General features: G+C 22.0%; 2 protein-coding genes across 4 annotated transcripts in view; one reads left to right on the top strand and one right to left on the bottom strand.

Moving 5' to 3' along the window:
* Window positions 1-20,240, top strand: part of LOC122860828 — a 55,084-nt gene that overhangs the window by 18,377 nt on the left and 16,467 nt on the right. Inside the window, exon 1 of one of the 2 annotated variants that reach the window (XM_044164831.1) lies at window positions 12,950-13,155. The exons of the other annotated variant lie outside the window; for it this stretch is intronic. The gene's annotated coding sequence lies outside the window, so the exon portion shown is untranslated. Of the gene's footprint in view, window positions 1-12,949; window positions 13,156-20,240 lie in introns of those variants that run through there. 2 annotated transcript variants of the gene reach the window in all.
* Window positions 8-10,417, bottom strand: LOC122860829. Of its 2 annotated transcripts, XM_044164834.1 has the most exons (5): window positions 10,315-10,417; window positions 3,432-3,656; window positions 2,369-2,686; window positions 1,838-1,962; window positions 1,564-1,703 (listed from the first exon to the last, which is right to left on the bottom strand). In XM_044164834.1, exons 2-4 carry the CDS (start codon window positions 3,651-3,653, stop codon window positions 1,840-1,842), a joined length of 663 nt encoding a protein of 220 aa, XP_044020769.1. In that variant the 5' UTR covers window positions 3,654-3,656; window positions 10,315-10,417; the 3' UTR covers window positions 1,564-1,703; window positions 1,838-1,839. The 2 variants fall into 2 exon arrangements, with proteins under 2 accessions (XP_044020768.1, XP_044020769.1); XM_044164833.1 differs by having other exon boundaries at window positions 8-1,962.

Here is a 20,240-nt window from a genome sequence, read left to right as displayed (position 1 = left end):
TTTTTTAAATTTTTAATATACTCGTTAGAGTCAAGTATAAAAAAAATAAATTCAAGTGCATATGAAAGTGTTTTACAGGTATCTTTTCTCTCTCTCTATTCCTAATATGTTTCATTTTTATTTTTAATATTTTAATTCAGCGTTTTCGCTTCAGTGCAAATGTGAATTTTTTATACATAATTATCTACAGTATTTTTTATTTTTACCTATCCATACGTGATATAAAATATGGGGACAAAATTAAGTCAGCAAAACTCAATGAGTTATCTGTCACTAGTCCCTCAACAATCCCATTTATATGCATCACAATCAAGTGTGCTCTATAAATAATTTTTTAATTATATTCATGAAAATTAAATGAAAAAAAAAAATTAAAATTTTACACTTGAATATTAATTATTATACATTATCATTTTTCATTTAGTACTTTCATTTGTTTTTCATGTTGACATTTGCAACAATGATAAACTACATAATGCACTTTTTTATAAATTATTATTAACAATATATACCAATATTTTATTTATTTATTTCAAAAAAAAAAATCATAAAAAATTAATTTTTTTATCCAACGAAAAATAAAAAGTGATTTGATATTTTTTAAATTTATTTTTGGCTTGCCAATAAGTCTCGATTTAACAGTCAATATATATATTTTTAAATAATGTAAATTTGAATGTCATTTTTTCATTTGTAAATTGAATTTTCTTTAATCAATAATTTTTTATCAATTTAAATATTTTTAGACAGCTATTTATACATTTATATTTTTTATTTTTTCACATTGAAATAAATGAATATTTTAAGTGACTACTTATACTTATTTATTTTTTTTATTTTTTTGCATTCTGTCAATTGAAGTGTGTATAAATGATAGTTAAAATATATATTGGTATTATTTATTATTTATATATTGAAGATGACTCTTGACAAAATTGATAAAAAAGTAAAAAGATCATTCAAGTGAATATTTTTTTCTATCATCGGAATAATATTGAATTTGGCAATTTACCAACTTTTAAAGTTTGATAAAATTATATAAAAAACAATGTTTAATTTATGTAATTTTAAATAAATATATTGGTATTATTAAATGCAACTAAATTTAACATTTATTTGATATATTAGCTTCGAAAAATTATTTCTAAATTTGATGTATAATCAAAATTTAATATCAATAACTTTTTTTTTATAATACAATCATTTAAATGAATAAAAAAAACAAATAATTTACATTAAATATAATTTAGCAATTATAATGAATGATATAATGAAGAAAAAAAAAAATTTAATCAATCTATTTTTGCATTATCAAATATCAATCCATTGAAAAATTACAAGTGTATTAAATTATATATTAAAATACACTTGAATAATTAATTCACAGCATTATTTATCACACCTCTTTCTGACATATATTTAAAAAAAAATAAAAAAACAATTTTTTACAATGACAATGATATTATTATGTCAACAATATTATTATTATTTTATTTTTAAAATAACTGCAGAATAAAAAACACCAAAGTTTGAAAAATTGATTTTATGTCAAAAAGTTAAAACAATGGAAATAGACATTTTTTTTTTATTACATTTTTTTTTTGTTTTCTCCTGTCAACATTGTAATTCTATATATATTTTTTATCATTTTTATTTTTTCCGTCCATCAACTAATTTTCCACATGAATTCTATCTCGAATAAACTGGAAAATTTTTGAAAAAAAAATAATAATATAAAAAAAATAATTTTCATAGTTATTTTTCCATTTTCCAGTGTATTTTTCAGTACTATATTTTTTTTTTCTGTTCTCTTTTGGTTATTATTTTTTATTGTTACCTTTAGAGGAGAACACAAGCTGTACCGTGCATAACTTCAGCAATAAACATTGGTGTACCAGCACCCAAGCCCCCATCACTTTTATCCATTTCATCTTTGTCATATTCAGAATCAAAATAGTGACTCTATAAATGTAAATTAATTTATTAGTATATAAACAACTATATTTTATAAATTAAAAATTAATTAATATTAGTTGAGAATTTAAATTTAATATTAATAATAATTTAAACAAAGAGCACTAATAAATTTTTAATACTAGAAAAATCTTTAAAAAGTCTAATCAACATTTTTTAAAAAACATATTAATATTTGCTATTAAAAAAAACTATTTAAATGTTTTATTAATACATTTTAAATGTTAATTATCAATGGAAGTTTAACCAACTTTAATTATTTGTATCAATTATAAAATTAACTTGAAAAAAAAATTTTAAAATTCAACTTTAATATCGAAATAATCAACTAAGATCAGAGTAAATTTTAACTACACATAATATAAATTGAATATAATTAAAAATAATTATTTACCTGACAATCAAAACACCTGCATTGATCACTCATTTTACAAGTTAAACCCCATTGTTTAGCAACAGCTCTGTACAATTCTTTGCTTGATTTGTGAATTATTTCTGGTGCTCTTGTTTCGATTCTTCTAACTCCACAACAACCACCACCTGGACCACCACCATCACCACCACCACATCTTTCATCACAACTTCCAGTTAAACTTCTTCGTTCATTACAATTTATTTCATTGCATTCATCAACAATTCCATTATCTTCTTCTTCTTCTTCTTCTTCTTCCTCATTCTCTTCTTCGCCACTTGCTGTTCTTTTTAATCTTGTCTTTTATATAAAAAAAAAAATAATAATTATATCAAAATATTCTACATTATTATTCAATTATCAAAATTACCATTATTAATTTTTTTTTTCTTTAATTTAAATAATACTTTAATTATTTCATGTTAAATTGCTTTTAAAATTTATTATGTAGTCATATTGAGAATTTAAATTTAAATTGAAAAAAATTTAATTGACCTTGTTTATATGAAAATATATATAATATTTTTCAAACTCTGCACAATTATTGACTCATTTCTAGTGAAATAATTTTTTTTCAATATACAAACAATTTATACATATTGATTAAACCATTCAAATGATTAAATGCATTAAATTCTGCATCATTAAATTTTCACAATATGCATTTGTAAAATTTATTATTTATTATTTTCTTTTTATAACATATAAATTTATTTATTAGTTTTTGTTTGATGTTTTTTTTGCTGTGGAATTATTATTAGTATTGAATAAAATCAAATGATTGGTATCTTGTATGATGGGCATGTCAATTTAGTACTATTTTTATCTTGTTATTCTTCGGACGTTATCTGGTATATTTTTTTTTTTTTTTTGAATATCACGATAAATAATAGAGTATTTGGATAAAATAATAAAAAAAAATTATTCAATATTATTTTCTAGGATATAATGAGTTAATAAATAAATAAAATCAATAAGCGAAATAGAAAAAAAATAATATTTTTAAATTGTAATTTTTGTTTTTTTAGAATATATTTTTAATTACCTCTTGAAGTACATGCTCGTATGATGGTGGTGGTGAATTTGGAAATGTTCCCAATTCATTTATTGGAGTTATTGAATTACATTCAATTGCTGGTGTTTCTGGACGACTATTTGAACAATGTTGAATTTGTTGTAATGTATCATCACATTCTGTACTGCTACTTCTACTTCCCTTACTACGTGATTTTGATAGTTTTGAAAAACGAAGTTTGAAAGGTGCCATTATCTTGAAAATATAAAATTACATTAAATTAATAATTGGACTTTTATTTAACATTAATTAATTAATTAATTTTCACAAAGAAAAAATTAAAATTAGCTTTTTACTTTTTTTTTTCTTTGTTTTTTATTTAATACATTAAACTTTAATTTTTTTTGGTAAATATACTGCATCAATTTTATATTGAGATAAACATTTTTTTGAAGCATAATATTCCCGTATTTTATGTGAAATCAGAACGAACTAGTGTAGGTCATATCCTCGTTGTCCTGGTAACACATCAGATGCACTGACCTACTAACCGAATTTAAAATTCGAACGCCTAGGAACAAAACATTTCAATAGCAAAAATAATCATAGAAAAAAAAATATAATAATAATTCTTTTATTTTTGAAATTAAGACTTTGTCTTGAATTATATTTGACAAAAAAAATATAATAATTCTATTGTAAATACGATAAAATAGTTTTATAAAAAAAAAATTAAAAAACAATTAATCAAGTTTTCAAAGTAATATGTTTTTTTTTTTTTTTTTTCGATTTAAAAACCAATATTTTTAATCTACTTTTTTCTTCATTAAATTTGAGTATCAATTGTTTGGAAATATTATTAATTAAAAAAAAGAAAAAAAATTTTTTAATTATTATTTTTATTATTTAGTTTTGAATCAATAAATTTTTATTTCAATCAAATATATTTGTGGGTGTGGTAATTTATATTTGAGCGGCTCGTGATTCGGCAAATATTTATTTTTTTTATTATTTATTCAATGGCATATTAATAACGTTATTATTGGATACATTACTCACAAAAATTCCTAACCACCATTTTATCAGAATTTGCGTTTTGTTAATAGTAAAAGAGCTTAAATTTTTATTTTTTTCTGATGTTTTACAAAAGCTCAGAGAGCTTGCAAAGAAAAATATATTTAAAAAAGAGCTGGATATATGCCTTTTTGTCATTACCAATTTTTATTGAACATAAATTTTTTTGTTATTGACTTTTTATATATTTTTTATTACTAAAATTGATAAAATTTGAAAAAAAAAATTTTTAATCCATGAAAGTTAAGAATTTTTGTAATTAAAAAAATATAAAAGCTATTAAAAACTTGTTGTTGTCTTTATAGGTATTTTTATATGAAAAAAAAAAATGTTTAAAAATATATTAAAAGTGAAAAAAAATTTATCAAAAGAATGAAAGTCTGTTGACAAGTGTAAATATATATATAGCACGGAAGTATATTAATAATGATCGAAAAAAAAAAAAAATATATAAATAAAAAAAGATAGTGGGTGACATGTTGATAATAAAAGGTGGGTTTAGATCAGTAACCCCGACGTTGAGTATAAAGGTCAAAAAAATATATAGTAAGTCTGGATGCATTAATCAAAAATAAAACGTGATTGTCATTTTTTTTTTATACATTTTTTTTATCTGATTTTATGGAATGCTATAAATAATATATTTTTATTTGAAAAATTTAAATTATTGTGCTTCGAAGAATACCTTTGAATTATATTTTCAAAAAAAGATTTTTAGATAATTTATTTATTTTATTTTTTTACTTGAAATTTATTTATAAAATTATATATTTTTATGTAAATTTTTATTTATTGATCAAAGAAAATTATTAAGTTTAAAATTATATAAAAAGTTTTTAATAAAGTATAAGATTTTGATATTTATATTATTTATTTGAATCAAATAACTTTGAGACATATTTTTTATTATCATATCGATATAAAGAAATATATTTTGTTTGAAAATATCTTCTGAGAATATAAATATATTTTTATATGAAAACTACTTGCTATTTCACGAGAATATCTCAATCAAAATTGCCGGTTAAAAATTTTCAAATAAAATATTTCATTAATTTATCTCAATAAAAAAAAAAAAAAAATTCATACAAATTTTACTGCTCAGTGATTCCAAAGAAAAATCTTCTGATCATACTTTTACGTTATAAAAATTTCAAGCTAAAATTGTAATTTATCAAATAGCCAGTAATTCAATCTAAATATTTTTTTCTTGGAAAATAATTTTTACTGCAACTCTACAAAATTTAATTTGAATTATTCAATCATTTCCCACAATAATTAATAAAGTAACATTAAATATTTCACAAAATTTATTTTAAAAACACATAATCACTATTTTTCAATAGACTGAATTTCTGTAAATCCCCACTAAAATATCATTAAAGATTTAAAATATAATACCCACTAAATGATAAAAATAAAAAATTACAAAATTCATATTTTTAAACTTTTTGAAAATTCAGTATTTTAAAATTGATGTTTATACGAACTGCTGCATCAGTTTGTTACGAGTGAGTTGTTTCAATTGTTTTTGGTGAAAACTGTAGAAAGGGTTTACTGAATAAAAGGGAAAACAAAAAAAAAAAAATAAATAATGCGAGTGTAGTAGAGAGAAGTGACTTAAAAAAAAAAAACATATATATAGAAGGTAAAATGATGAGGTGGGGCAGGAAGTTGGCGGGTAAAGTAGGTTGCCCCGGTTAAGGGAAAATCCGGTTACACCCCAAGCCATCATCAAAATGAGGGGGGCCCTGGAAAACGTAGCTAGCCAAGTGGATGGCTTAGTATCAGTGCTCCATGCTTGTCGTGGTGTACAACTTTATCAACTCACAAATACCACCAACACTCATCCTGGGCTTTAAATCGAAAAGGCTTCTGTCCTAGTTTCACAAATCAAACCCTTTTCCATTTTCCTATATACATTTTTCTTTTCTTCCTTTTTCTTTTTCTATACTTTTCGTTTGTTAAAATCCTCTTTTTTACTTAAAAAAATTTTCAAAAAAAAAAAACTGCAGTACCAGTAAAAAACTTTTGTAAGCCATTCAATTGTTCTCAAAAATTTTATCAATGATTTTTTTTTATTTTATCATTTCAATACTATTTTTATTTTAATGGTAATTATTTTGTTTTTTTAAATATTATTATTGATAAATTGTTGCTTAGAAAATCAAGCATCAAATATAGAGTATCAAAATTTAACTTACGGAAGGAAATTTAATCTCTCAGGCTGAGATATTCACACGTTTATTTGAGATTGACAAGGTTTGTCTTTACTTCCGTAAAATGTGCTACAATATTTTGATGTATATTACTATTTTTTTTTCCAAGTCTTTGGACTGTCAGTTGAATAGACAAACTAGGTCGTTCAATTCAAGATTGAAGGAGCCAGTAATTTAGCTTCAGACGGTACTTGATGATAGACATCTCTTCGATATTAACAATTTATCTAGCTATCAAGTAAAATTAAAAAACAAAAACTATTTTGTTTTTCAGTATTATTATTATTGAATAATATATTTAGATAAGTTTTTATCTTGATTGCATAGGTTTCTAAATTATTTCATTAATCTAGTTTATCTTTTTGTTAAAGTTACAGTGAGTAACTCGAGTAGACTTGTACGCAACTCTACTTGTTTCACAATTAATGATGGTAGACATGTTTTTTTTCGAGACTTTATATATTGGCTAAAGTTTGAATCAAGTTATATGTTTATGGATTTTTTTTTTATAACTTTTTTTTCATGTAGAAAAATTTTCTTTATATTTTTTAACATGGGTGTTTTTTTTTGTGGCTTGTTTTTTTTTTCTGTTATATTTTGAGAGAGGTTTTTATGACAGGTGTTTTTGTGATTGATAATTACATTTAGTAATATTATATGAACAGCTTGTAGAATTTTTTTTATTTTTAATTTATTATTTTATAAATTGAGTAAATAATTAAAACAAGGACTTTTGATAATATAATATTCGTTGAAATTTGAAACTGCTGGTACATGATAGGTATATAATTCTGTCATTAAAATATCCAGCTTGAAAATAAATCCCTTCATATTTACATTTCAAATGTTGCTGTAATTATTTGTATTTATTTTATTGGCAAATGAAATTTATAAAAACGTTTTTAAAATGATAAAATTTATATTTTAATTTCAGCGAGACAAGTCAATCAATTGCATTAGGGGTGAGTTTAGAAATTTTTTAATTTAATTCTCATATAACCAATATATCTTCACTAAAAAAAAATTCTATTGCAACATTAAGCAATTTAAAATTAATCCCAATATACAAACTCTCAAAAAAAATAAAAAAAAAACATTTCCAATGTTTCGTTAAAAAATTTCGTGTAAAAAAATTTTTTTCTTTTATTTTTATCATGACGTTAGCTTTTTTTGTAGCATATGTTACATATGATGGATTATTTTTATTTATCAAATAATATTATTAGTTGATAGAGTGGAACTAACACTCGAAAAATAATATAGGATATATATTTTTTTTCCACCTTGTATTTTATTTTTTATTTCAAATGTTAATCTCACGTGTTGTTGAATTTTTTATATGAGATTTTTGTCATGTCGTACAGTAAAACTAGAAAAAAAAAAATAAAGGAAATCTTGCGAATTGTTGCAGATGTTATTTGGAAGCTTGTTCACATATTGTGAAAATATACATCGACATGCATGGTATAAAAAAACAGATGAGATAGAAGCCTTATGTACAAGTGAAATGTAATACAGTCAGCCATATATATAATATCCTTTTTTATTTCCTGAATTTTATTCTGTATTTTATATATTGATATTTACATAATGTTTGACAATACTTTCAACCCTTTACGTATTCAACTTGAGTGGCGAAATTTGTTGAACCATTAAAGAATCCAGGATATTCAATACATATCAAACAGTTCATATTACAATCTATCATACTGTCTATTTCTATATCATACTGGCTATATCCTATATTCCTATCCATTACAAATGGAATATACAATGAGTAAATTAATGGCTTCATGGCTGATCAATCATTTACTTATACTACTAATTATATCATCCTGTTAATTAATATAATTCTCTAGCTAATCAAATAAAATTATTATCTATTGTTCGTTTTTTTTAATATTTAAAATGCAAAACATGGCTGATCAATTATTTACTTATACTACTGATTATTTTTTTATTTTAATTAAATACTCTGATTGAAATTAAATTATTTATTATCTATTGATATTTTTTTTAAAATAATAATCAAAAATTTAATGAAGATATTTTTGAAATTTAATAATTTATTTTTTTTTTGTTTTTTTCGAGGAAAAGATTATTTGCTGTTATTTCGAATATTAAAATTTTTTAAAAGCATGAAAGTTTGATGATTGAATCACTCTATTCGCTGGCAGTTTAATAACAAACACTGCTTATTTTTTCATGCATTTTTTTTTTGTTTACCTGTCTAGTCACTTGGATTAACCTCTCATTTTGTGAAGCTCAGTTTTTCTTTTAAATATTCTCTTTGTTTTTTAACAATTAAACTGCAAAGTGTACATGTCAGTTTAAACCAGAGAATAAAAAAAAAAAATTTGTGGTATATAGATATTGTTTGAAAGAAAAATATTCAATGTGTATAGGAGTTGTGGGTACAGGGGTCGAATGGGTGGATGTGGGAGAAATTTGTGTTAAATTGAAGAGAAAAAAAAATAGATTTATATAGTGGATGAGTGAATTTGAAGATAGATAGTTACCGATTAGCTGCGTACGTGGCTCTCAACAAAACCGGATGTTCAATAATCGAGTAGACTAGTAAACACGCGTACTATCTACCAATTAATGATCGAAATACATAGCTGGATGTGATCAAACATAAATATATATATATACTCAACCACTCGTATAAATACGAATGCGCTTTTCAACTACATTTATTGTACAATTCAATTTTTTTTTTTTGTTTTCTATTCTATTTTTTAATTTTTTTCTCTTTCAACGATGAACAAATTCAATGTTTGTTTATGTAAAAGCATTTGAATAAAATAATTGTTAATCCAAACACAAATTATTTGAATTAAATTCATTTACAAAATAAATAGTATAATTATAAAAAAATATAAAATTACACATGTCTTTTTTTTTCAAATGTTTTAAAAAAATATATTAAAAATTCAATTTCATTTGACATTGACATTTTTTTTTTTTTAATTTTACAAAATTTTTTTTAATTATAAATAAAAAATTAATTAAACAAAATGATATTTATATTTTTGATGATCATTTCAAGGTTAGTTTTTAATGAATATTTAACAGTCAACGATACATAAAATCAGTCCAAGTATTTACAAATAAAAAAGATAAAATTATTCATAATATAAAAAAGTTTGATTTAATTACAGCAAATTGCAACTTGTAATTTATCTCACGGTAAAGTGATTTTGAAGGATAATTTAGTGAGTAGACTTTAAAGACGTCATTAACGTAATGGGCATGTCCAAGATGAAACATCTGTTACGATACATTACATAAAAATAATTACATCTAATGATTTTAAAATAAAATTTTTTAAAAATTAATTACATAAACGTAGCAAAGCTTTCGAATAATAAAAAAAAAAAAATTAAATAAATAAATGAGTTACATACCAAAGAATGACAACAAATTTTCCATCAAAACATACCGACGCCATAGTTTTATTGATCGTACACTTTGTGTGCTTATACCGGGTTCATTCAGACATTAAACGTCTTATGTTATTTTTTTTTTCGCTTATAAATTTAATTCTACATTGTTAGCTAATTAAATAACCATATGAAAATAGTTTAAATTGATATAATATTTTATTATCTACTTACCAAATAATATGCTTATAATGAGTTGAAAATATCAATCAACACACAAAATTTATTCAACACGATGTGCGCACGATAAAAAGCTCAACAGCCATATTGAAATTACTAGTGGCGCCGTGCTGTGGTTATTTTTTATAAATATTTTTTTATATCATCCCTACCACATGATAATATTTTTTGGGGGGGTTGTATGGACTTGCGTGACCCGCAATGAGTTCACAAACCAAACAGATTTTTTTTTAATTTTTTTTTTTTTTTAATTTAAATTTATCTCATAAATCTCAGGTCATTTCAAATTTTTTTTTTATTTTTATTATTTCATTTGGAAATTGCTGGCTTTTTAAAATCACGATATTTGTCATGTTGAATATAAATTGCATTGTACAGTGAACATTTTAATTTGATAAATTTATAACTTTTTTTTCATTTATTTTATTGAGATTTGACAAAAAAATTTTTTATTTTTATTTTTATTTAGTGTTGTTGTTTTTTATTTGTTTTGAAAAATATTTTTTAAATTTAAAATATTGAATTTGTCGAGTTATTTTTTATGATTTTAATAATTTACAAGTTAATGTTTTTGATTTAATATAATATAATGTTTGAGCATGTAAATTTTAGTGTCAAGTTTTCGAGAATATTGGATGGAGGTCCTTAGGGCATTTTTGATCTTTACTATCATTATAATTAACGTGAGTTTATGTACAATGTATATGCAAGTTTTGGTAAAACTTTGTGTAGAGTTGTACTTGTTAGTTTTAAGATTTTAAATATGTTTTTTTTTATTTTTGTTTTATAATTTTGAGGTTTCAATATCATGATTAATTATCGAGTGATTGATTTTATAATTATTTTATTTAAAAAAAATATATATAAAAACTTTTTTTAGAGTTGATAAATTATTTAAATAAATTAATTAATCAAGCATTTCTCAGTATTTGGAAATATTTTCGGGTATTTTTTAAACTTCAATTACATGTTTCGTTAATATCAAATTTCATAATTATTTTTACAACTTTATTTTTCAATTAGTAATTTTTTTTTTCAATATATTAAATACATCAGTCAATTATTTAAAAAAATGTAAAAATATTTGCAAATATTTCAATGATATAGATTGAATATTTAAAAAAAAAAAAACAAAATTAAAATATTATAATTATTTATTATGAAAAATAAACAAGTATATTTTTTAAACAACAAATAAATGAATGATTTAATAAATAAAACAATTTGATGAATGAATCAATCGATAAATAAATTTATCATATCAAAAAAGCTGTTTATATATTCAATTTTTTACAGTACGTTAACAATTTAACTATTACAAAACAAAAATATGAAAATAAAAACAAGAATTTTAACAATTTTAACTAAAAATGTATCTAAGGAAAAGATGAATGAAATTTACAAGCTAAATAATTATTCTAATTCCAATGGGACAACTAAAACCAGTAAAACTTTCAAACATTCTGTATATTGGATACGGAAATTTGCCCAACGGTCATATTTATTTTATCCTTTGTACATCAAAGATCTCAAACTTTCTTCAATTAAACCACAAGCTAGAAGATACAAAGTCAATTCATTTTCAATTTCAATACATCATCTAACACTCTTTTCTGAAATAAATAAATTTCTATACACAAAATTAATCATCCAATCATTATTTAAATTAAACCAACAAAAATAAAATAAAAAAATTCATTTAATTACATTTTTTTAAAAAACGTCATTTAAATTTTCATTAATTTATAAATTTTTTTAAATCAATCTACTTATTTTATTAATAATTATCTTCATCATCAGCCTATACTAATTCTAATAAAGAAAAAATTAAATTAATAATCAATCATATTTGTTAAAATAAAAAATATATACATTCATAAAAAAAAAAAAAAAAATTTACAAGTTGGTTTAGTTATACAAAGCAATTGATCTTCGTAACGACAATCGTGGAAATTGAACTGCCGGCCACAATCGTACAACTTGCAAGAATGAAGAAGATGAGTTGACAAGTAGCAAAAGAGGTGGTATGTACTTTCAAAAGAGAAATCCAAAGTAAAAAAAAAAAAGCAGGAAAGAAAAAGAGAGAAAAATAAAAAACAAATAGTAGAGGAAAAGCTAAAAAGAAACAGAGTGAGTATTGAAAGGGTGGAAAAGATGATGATGAAGCTGGAGGATGGGTGGGTGGGTGGGTGGTGATGGTGGTGGTTTGTGAAAGAGGTGAAAGAAAAAAATAGAGTAGGAGTTGTACAGAAGAAACGTTGTGAATTTTGAAGCGCGCGCGCCACTATCAGTAAATCGATGGGAGAAAGGATGAAGCGGTTTGCCTATTTACTATCCTCTATTTTTTTATCCACTCTATTTTTTTTCTCTCTTAATATTCTTTCTCTTTCTGTTTCATTTTGACTTTTATATTTTCTACTGTTAATATTAACTGTCCTTCTCATTCAACGATGAGTATCAATATGTTATCTTTGTTTTAAGCCAAGTTAAAACTTCAGTCTGTTTTAGCCCTCCGTTTCACCCTTATCCCACCAACTTTGTCTACTCTACTCTCTTCTCTTCCTATAACTTCCCTTCTCATCCTACCCCCTTCTTGCCAACCAACAAAATTCAACTGAAGTTCCCGCTCACGTGCAAAATCAGTCGTTCGCTGCTGTCTTGAAAAGCAACATCAACGGATTAAATTCATTCAAAAATTTAATAATAATAATAATATTTTAATTTTTTTTTTTTTTTAATATAATATTGTGCTTTTTTTTTTAATTGATAAACAAATTTTGTCATGCATGTTTATTAATTTATTTGCTGTTGTCAAGCTGTAATAACATAATCAAGGTAATTTAATTGTTAAATTTTTAAATAATTTTTATTTATTTGTTTATTTGTTTTTTATTTATGAATTATTTATTATAAATTTCAACAATTATAATTTTTTTTTTCTTATTACTATACGATTCTTGTGTTGGATTAATTATTTTATTAATTATTAATTTTTTTTTTTCTATTTTTGTGAATTCAAAAATTTATATATTAATAAAGTTTTATTTATTTTATTTTATTTGCGTTTAAATCATCACTATGATGGGGTGAAATATAAATCCCTTTTTGATATTATTGAGATTAATCTTTTGGTAAATTTGGTTTTATATTAAATTTTTTTTTTTATTTTTATTTTCTTTACCATTCAATAAATATACTGTGGATGGAAAAATATATGATTTTTTTTTTATAAATGTTGATTGATGAATTTGATCATTAAATGATAATTTTAGATTTTTTTAAAATGTTTATTTTGGACTTTGAATTATTTTTATGGTTCACTCACGTGCAAGATTTAAAACTTACGTTGTTGAAAAAAAAAAATTCAACTTCATTCACTATTTTTTACCGGTGATACGTGAGTTTTATGTTGAATGAAATAAAGCGATAATAATTTACTTCGTTTTTCATTTTCAATTGTATTTTTATTTACATTTTATTATTTAAGAATAAAAAAATATTTACACTTTGATGAAAGTTCATTTCAATTATAAATTTGAGAAGAAAAAAAATTAGACAAAAAAAATATTTACCCTTGGGAATGAAGATGCTCTTCGTGGTTGTAAAATTTTTTCTATTTCATTTTCAAATGTCAAGCTATGCAGAAAGCTTTAAAATCCTTATGAAAAATTTTTGCCCGAGGTCTTGTGTGTATTTTCCATATATAGAAAAATAAATATACAGAAATATAAATTTTTTTTTTTTATTTTCTTTCACGAATAAAACTAGCAAGTAGAATACAGTGGCGATCCACTTGGCAAAATTCCCATCTCGAGAATCAATAAGTTTATCAAATAGTTCCACCATTCACTGTTCGACTGGTTTTTCCGTCGAACCGAATAAGTGGTCTTTTCGTCGATGCTGCATATACTTTTCCATTTTTTTTATTTCATATTTTATTTTATTCAAATTTTTTTATTCCAACTACTTTTATCCGTTCTTTTACTCTTTCTTTTTCAAATATTTTTTTCATATTTCAAATAAATAAATAACATATAAATAAATAGTAATTATTATTATTATTTTTTTTTGTACTTATTAATTATTAATTTATTAATTTAAAGACGTTCTTGATAATAAGAAATACTGCATTTCACAAAAACCCAGTGAAATTATTACGATACTGAAAATAAGGCGGGAAATTTCCCTCGAGTGTTTCACGTTCAATATTCGATTTTAAAAAATTCAAATTACTTTATATATATTTTTATAATTTATAAGAAAAAAAATATCATCAGTAAATAAATATATTTTTAAATTAAAGCAATAAAAAAAACAACATTGATTCATTAATAAACTTACGGACTATTCATTCAATCGATAATTTTTATTTTTTTTATTTTTTTATTTTTCCATTTCAATCCCAGGAGATAGTTTCATTACGATTCATCACCTCGAGAGTTAACCCATTGACATCCATCAACGACATCACCAATAGGTTTTTCATTTTTATTATTGAAATAAAAGAAAATTATTATTTTTTTATTTTTTAACTTGAAATAGTGATTTTAAAATTTACGTTAATTTTTATTTGAAAAAATACATTAATATACAGAATTTATAGTGAAAATTTATTAGCATATTTTTCAAATAAATAAATGAAATAATAATTAGAGTATTTTTTATTAAATATAAGATAAAATTTTGTAATTTTATTGAAATAATTTGTAGTATTGCACTTGGAATGGTTTTAGTTTGAGATAACTGTGAAGCAGTTTTGATTATCATTAGGTATACATGTATATCTGTATAATATAAACATGCAATAACCCTTCAAAAAGCATTAAGAGGTTTAAGTAAACTCAACTACTATCTACAGATTCATTTTATATTATTTAAAACTTTCATTTAAAAGTTGAATTTTATATACATTTATACTCTAAAGATAAACAGCTCTGAAAACTTGTATATTATCGTTCAATTTTGATTTATATTTTATGAAACTACTCACAGTTTTTGGTAAATTTACTGAAAAATTATAATTACTATTTTACAATAGTTAAAGACTGTCTCTATTTACCGGATGAATTTTAATAATATCTACTCATGCGTTGGGAGTAATTTAAAAAAAAAAAAATTAAAAATTGGGTTTATATTTATTAACGAAAAAAAAATGGTTAGTCTACGATAGGAATTTTTCTGAGAATAATTAGAGCCAGTATCTATTTGCTTGACAAGTTTCAATAATATCTACTGATGCATTTTCCCAAGGAAAATTTTTGGAAAAATCAAAACTTGAAAATACGTTTTATATTGCTTAGCGAAAAATAAATCTTGGCCTATGGCGAAAATGTTTTTAGAAATAGTCAGTGCCTGTCTCTATTGACCTGAAAAAATTGTAAAATGTCTACACGTTTTCTGGGGAGACTTTAAAAGAAAAAAAAAAATTGAAAATAAGGTCTATATATTTTTTTTGAAATACCTGAATTTCGAATTTTATTCACGAGTATTGAAAAAAAAAAGAAAAATTCATTATTATTATTATTTCAAGTGTGAAATTTTTTTTTGTTTTTGAATTTTTTTATTTTTCACCCCCTTGTATCAGTCAAATGGAAAAAAAAATAAATAAAAAGAATAAATAAAATCGATAATGTTGAATCCCTTTGGCATACTATTATTCTGACAAATTTAAAATTTATTCTGTTCTCGTACAATTTTGAACATTGGAATTTGCACATATATAAAATGTTGATATAGGATACAGTTGACAGAACATAATGCGTAGAATAAATGTGAAAAAAAGTAAAAATATTTCGAGCTAGACATTATATTTTTTTAGGCCAACAAAAAATTTTGAACCTCTTGATTTTGTGTTTTTTTTTTTTCAAAAAATACGTCAACACTGTTTTTATTCAGATTTCTATTTATAAATTTTTTTTTTTTTTTAGAAACTCCCATGAGTCTTTTTAACAATGAACTTTTTATTTTTTCATCTTAACGTCAATTGAATTTGACATAATATATTTTAAAAATGTATATAAATTTTTTATTCAGAAAAAAAATACGTAATATGTAAAAAAATGTAAAATTTATGATGATTAAAGTAATTTTGATAATTTATTACCAACAATATTGTATAACTAAACTCAAAAGCATGAAAGGATCAAAATAATTTTGTCATTATATAATATGAGGCAGGTATAAATCAGTCATTAAATATATCAAGTTTTAATTAATTTTCCTCCTTGAAAATTTAGTATTTCAAATAAAATTTCAATATGAAATTTAGAATATATATATTTACTTTTTTTTTCATATTTTTTATTTTCATATAAAGAGCTTGCTCTACATCCCAACGATATAAAAAAAATAAAAATAATTTCAATCTTTATTTATAATTAATTTTTTATAAAAAAGTCTAATAAAAACTGAAAGAAAAAAAATGAAATAAATCATTTTACAATAGCCAAAATTTTCAACTAAAATCAACAAAATTATAATTAATTTTTTATAAATGAAATAAAATTTACAATTGATTATTGATATATTTATATTTTATCATTATGACAATTGTAATTTTATAAATTTTTAATAACCAGCTTTAAAAATAAAACACCGAGCTAGAAATTTTTTAACATTATTTGTAAAGCTCTTAATCGGTTACCGTGGGGATAATGATAATAAGCGGAAATTGGTTTCGATGCAAGCGAAGAGAAAAATATAAAAAAAGAAAGAAAAAAAATTACACTGTATAATAAATACATCTCTATATATATCTACGTGACTAGATCTTAATCTCCGCTTAACTCTTACTTTATATTTTTACCTTTTTTGTTTTTTTATTTTTTGTTCAACATTGCTCTTCTTCCTTAACAATTATTTTCACACGAAACACTGTAAAATACAATCACTGTCTTACCACTACCATCTTAACTACTACCACTGCTGAAAAAATTAAAAAAAAAAAGTATTCGCGTGGTTTCTTGTTTCATGAAAAATCACTGGCAATAAGTTTCAACTGGCTTAGTATTTTTTTAAAAATTTTTTAACTGACTTACTTAATGATAGAAATAAATTCCTTAAATTTATCTTTTTCACACTTATTAAAATAAATAATTAGAAATATAAAATTACACGAAAAAAAAACAAAATTTATCATTGAAAATAAAAAATTTTAAATATTTTTTTCAAACAATTATTTTTAATATTTTTAAAAATTTATTTTTATAATTAAAAATTAAAAAAAATTTGCGTAAAATAATTATCAAATATGTCTATTTAAATATTCAATTTTTTTTTTTTTTTATAGATGCATTTATAGATGCATTGATTGTCGATTATAGAAACTATGCAATTTTGAATAAATTAAAAATGGACTTGCGCAGCAATTGTAAAATTTCTATTGAGTAACTGAGAGGGTTTAGTTGACGCAAGGGCAAGAGGGCATTAGGGGTGTGGACTCACTCTCGATCGACCTCATTTTTCTACCGGAGAAACTTAACACCCTGGATATTTTTTATATTTATTTATTTATTTTGTTTCTTCTATCGAAATGCCATCGACATTTATACCCCTTCCTTATTTTTATCCATTTTTCACACTTGACTTCCGGATACACTATCGTTCATTGACACATTACTTTGACTTTTTTTTGTTTCATTTTTTATTATATATTTTTTTTTTAAATTTCATACTTTATCACACTTAGTATGACATTTCAAACTAGCCCAAAAAATTGCTCTATAAAATAATATAAAAAAACTAAAAAAATTCAAAATGAAATTTATCAAAATATTAATTTTATTTTCATCAAGCAAAACAATGATAAAAAAAAAGTTAAAAATAAAATATTTTTAACTATTATTAATTAACTTTTTTAAATAAATATAATAAATCAAAAAAAAAAAAATTTTTTTCCATTAGATTTAAACAAAATAAAGAAAAAAAAAATTTATTTAAAAAAATAAAAGTCATTATATTAATTAATTTTTTTTGTAATTTAACTAAAATAATAATTCATTTAAATATTAAAAATATTTTTAAATAAAAAATAATTATAATAAGGATGATGACACTATAAATAGTAGGTAAAAATAATAAAATTTTTAATATATATAAAAGTAGTAGAGACAATCACAAGAGTCTACAAAATTTCATAGTATTTAATGGCATTAAATTTTAGAAGTGTTCTCGTCGTTTCTGTTGAATCATGAAGTAAAAGCGAACAACGTAGATGGTGTATTTCAGTGTATAGATATAGTGAACAATCAAAAGCTTATTTGCATTAGAGTAAAAGTGAAGAGAAGTCGGTAAAAGCAAAATGAAAAAATTAAATTAAAATAAAATAATGTGTATACAGAGGGGCTTTACGAATACTTCAATATAAATGTATAAAAATTTTCAAAGTAATTATAAAATGGAAAAAAATATATATCAAATTTATTAACATAATATCTCATCTTGAAATATCAAGTTAAAATTACTTTAACACTTGTTTTTTTATTCATCATAACTGTCATTAAAACACATGCACATTATAATGATGCTGATAATTAAAAATGAATCATGATAATAAAAAAAATTTCAATTCTTTTTATTTTATTTTTCATATGCCTCTTGTATTTTTTATACATACATGAAAAATATATTCTCGCATTGATTTTGACTTTTAAAAAGCCTTGATTTTTTTTTTTTTTTCTATATTTTTTTTTCTGCTTTTTCATTTATAACTGTTGCTATAATATTTTTTTTTTTCTCAAAATGTTCAGGGCATTTTAAAGAGAAAAAAAATGTTAAAAATAATAATGAAAAAAATTAGTAATAATGTATATCGATATGAAGAAAAAAAAAAAAAATAAATAATGACTTTACTTGCTATTGACTCAATGGAAGACAATACTTTTTGTAAAATATTTTATTCAATCACAAGTGATCATTATTAAATTATGTCGACTCAAATAATTTTCATCTGCTCAAAATTTTGTATCTAGTTTGATTTAATTACAGTATTATTATTGACTATACATTGTCACTTGATAATATTTTTTTTTTTTTAATTTGTTAATTATGAAACAGCATGGTTCAAGTTTAATTTGAATAATTTTTGAAATTAATTAGTTCAATTATTATAATGAAAAAGAAGTGAATATATAAAATATATTAATTAAAATTTCATGAATTTAGTTAATATTTTTTTTTTTTTAATTTATTATATTTATATATTTTTTCAATTAAATTAAAATATTTAGTTTTACAAATGATAGAAGGATTATTCAGCATGATTAATCAGTAGATTGTGGTAAGAAAACATTAGATAATTAATATCAACTGAACCTGACACTTTCAAGTAAAATATACATATATTTATTGTAACATGGATCAGGAGGTGTTGTACATGATTTTGTGTATCTACCAAGGAAAACCAAGGGAAGTAGATATCTATTGTCCTTTTGATGACCCAATTTCAAATGTACACATTCAATATAATACAATAATAATTTGAAAATCATTTAACCATAATTTATTATTAAACAAATATTTAAATTCAATTTTAATATCATTTATAATACGATAATGTGCTTCATTATAATTGATCTATTATTATTTTCTTTTATGAAAAATGAAATACATATTCATAAAATGAAATATAAATTCAGTTGTTTTTATTTAATCATATAGTTTTTAATATAAAGAATAGATGCTGCTATTGTTTTTTAATATCATTGTAATATTTTTTCGATGAATTGAAGGTAAAAAAAAAATACATTTCAATATACTCGCATAGCTTAGGGCAGTGCCAGTTAAAGATGTACTTGTTGTTTATTATAAAATAAAAAAAGATTTTTAGATAAATATAAACCGACGCAACAATATATATGATAAATATATGGATGGATTTTTTAAATAAAAAACATTCCTGTTGGTATTGGTATACATAAAAA

Source organism: Aphidius gifuensis, linkage group LG1, assembly GCF_014905175.1.
Source record: "Aphidius gifuensis isolate YNYX2018 linkage group LG1, ASM1490517v1, whole genome shotgun sequence".
NCBI lineage: Eukaryota > Metazoa > Arthropoda > Insecta > Hymenoptera > Braconidae > Aphidius > Aphidius gifuensis.
The sequence above is the reverse complement of the archived record's forward strand: the minus strand, read 5'-3'. Positions and strand labels throughout refer to the sequence as shown.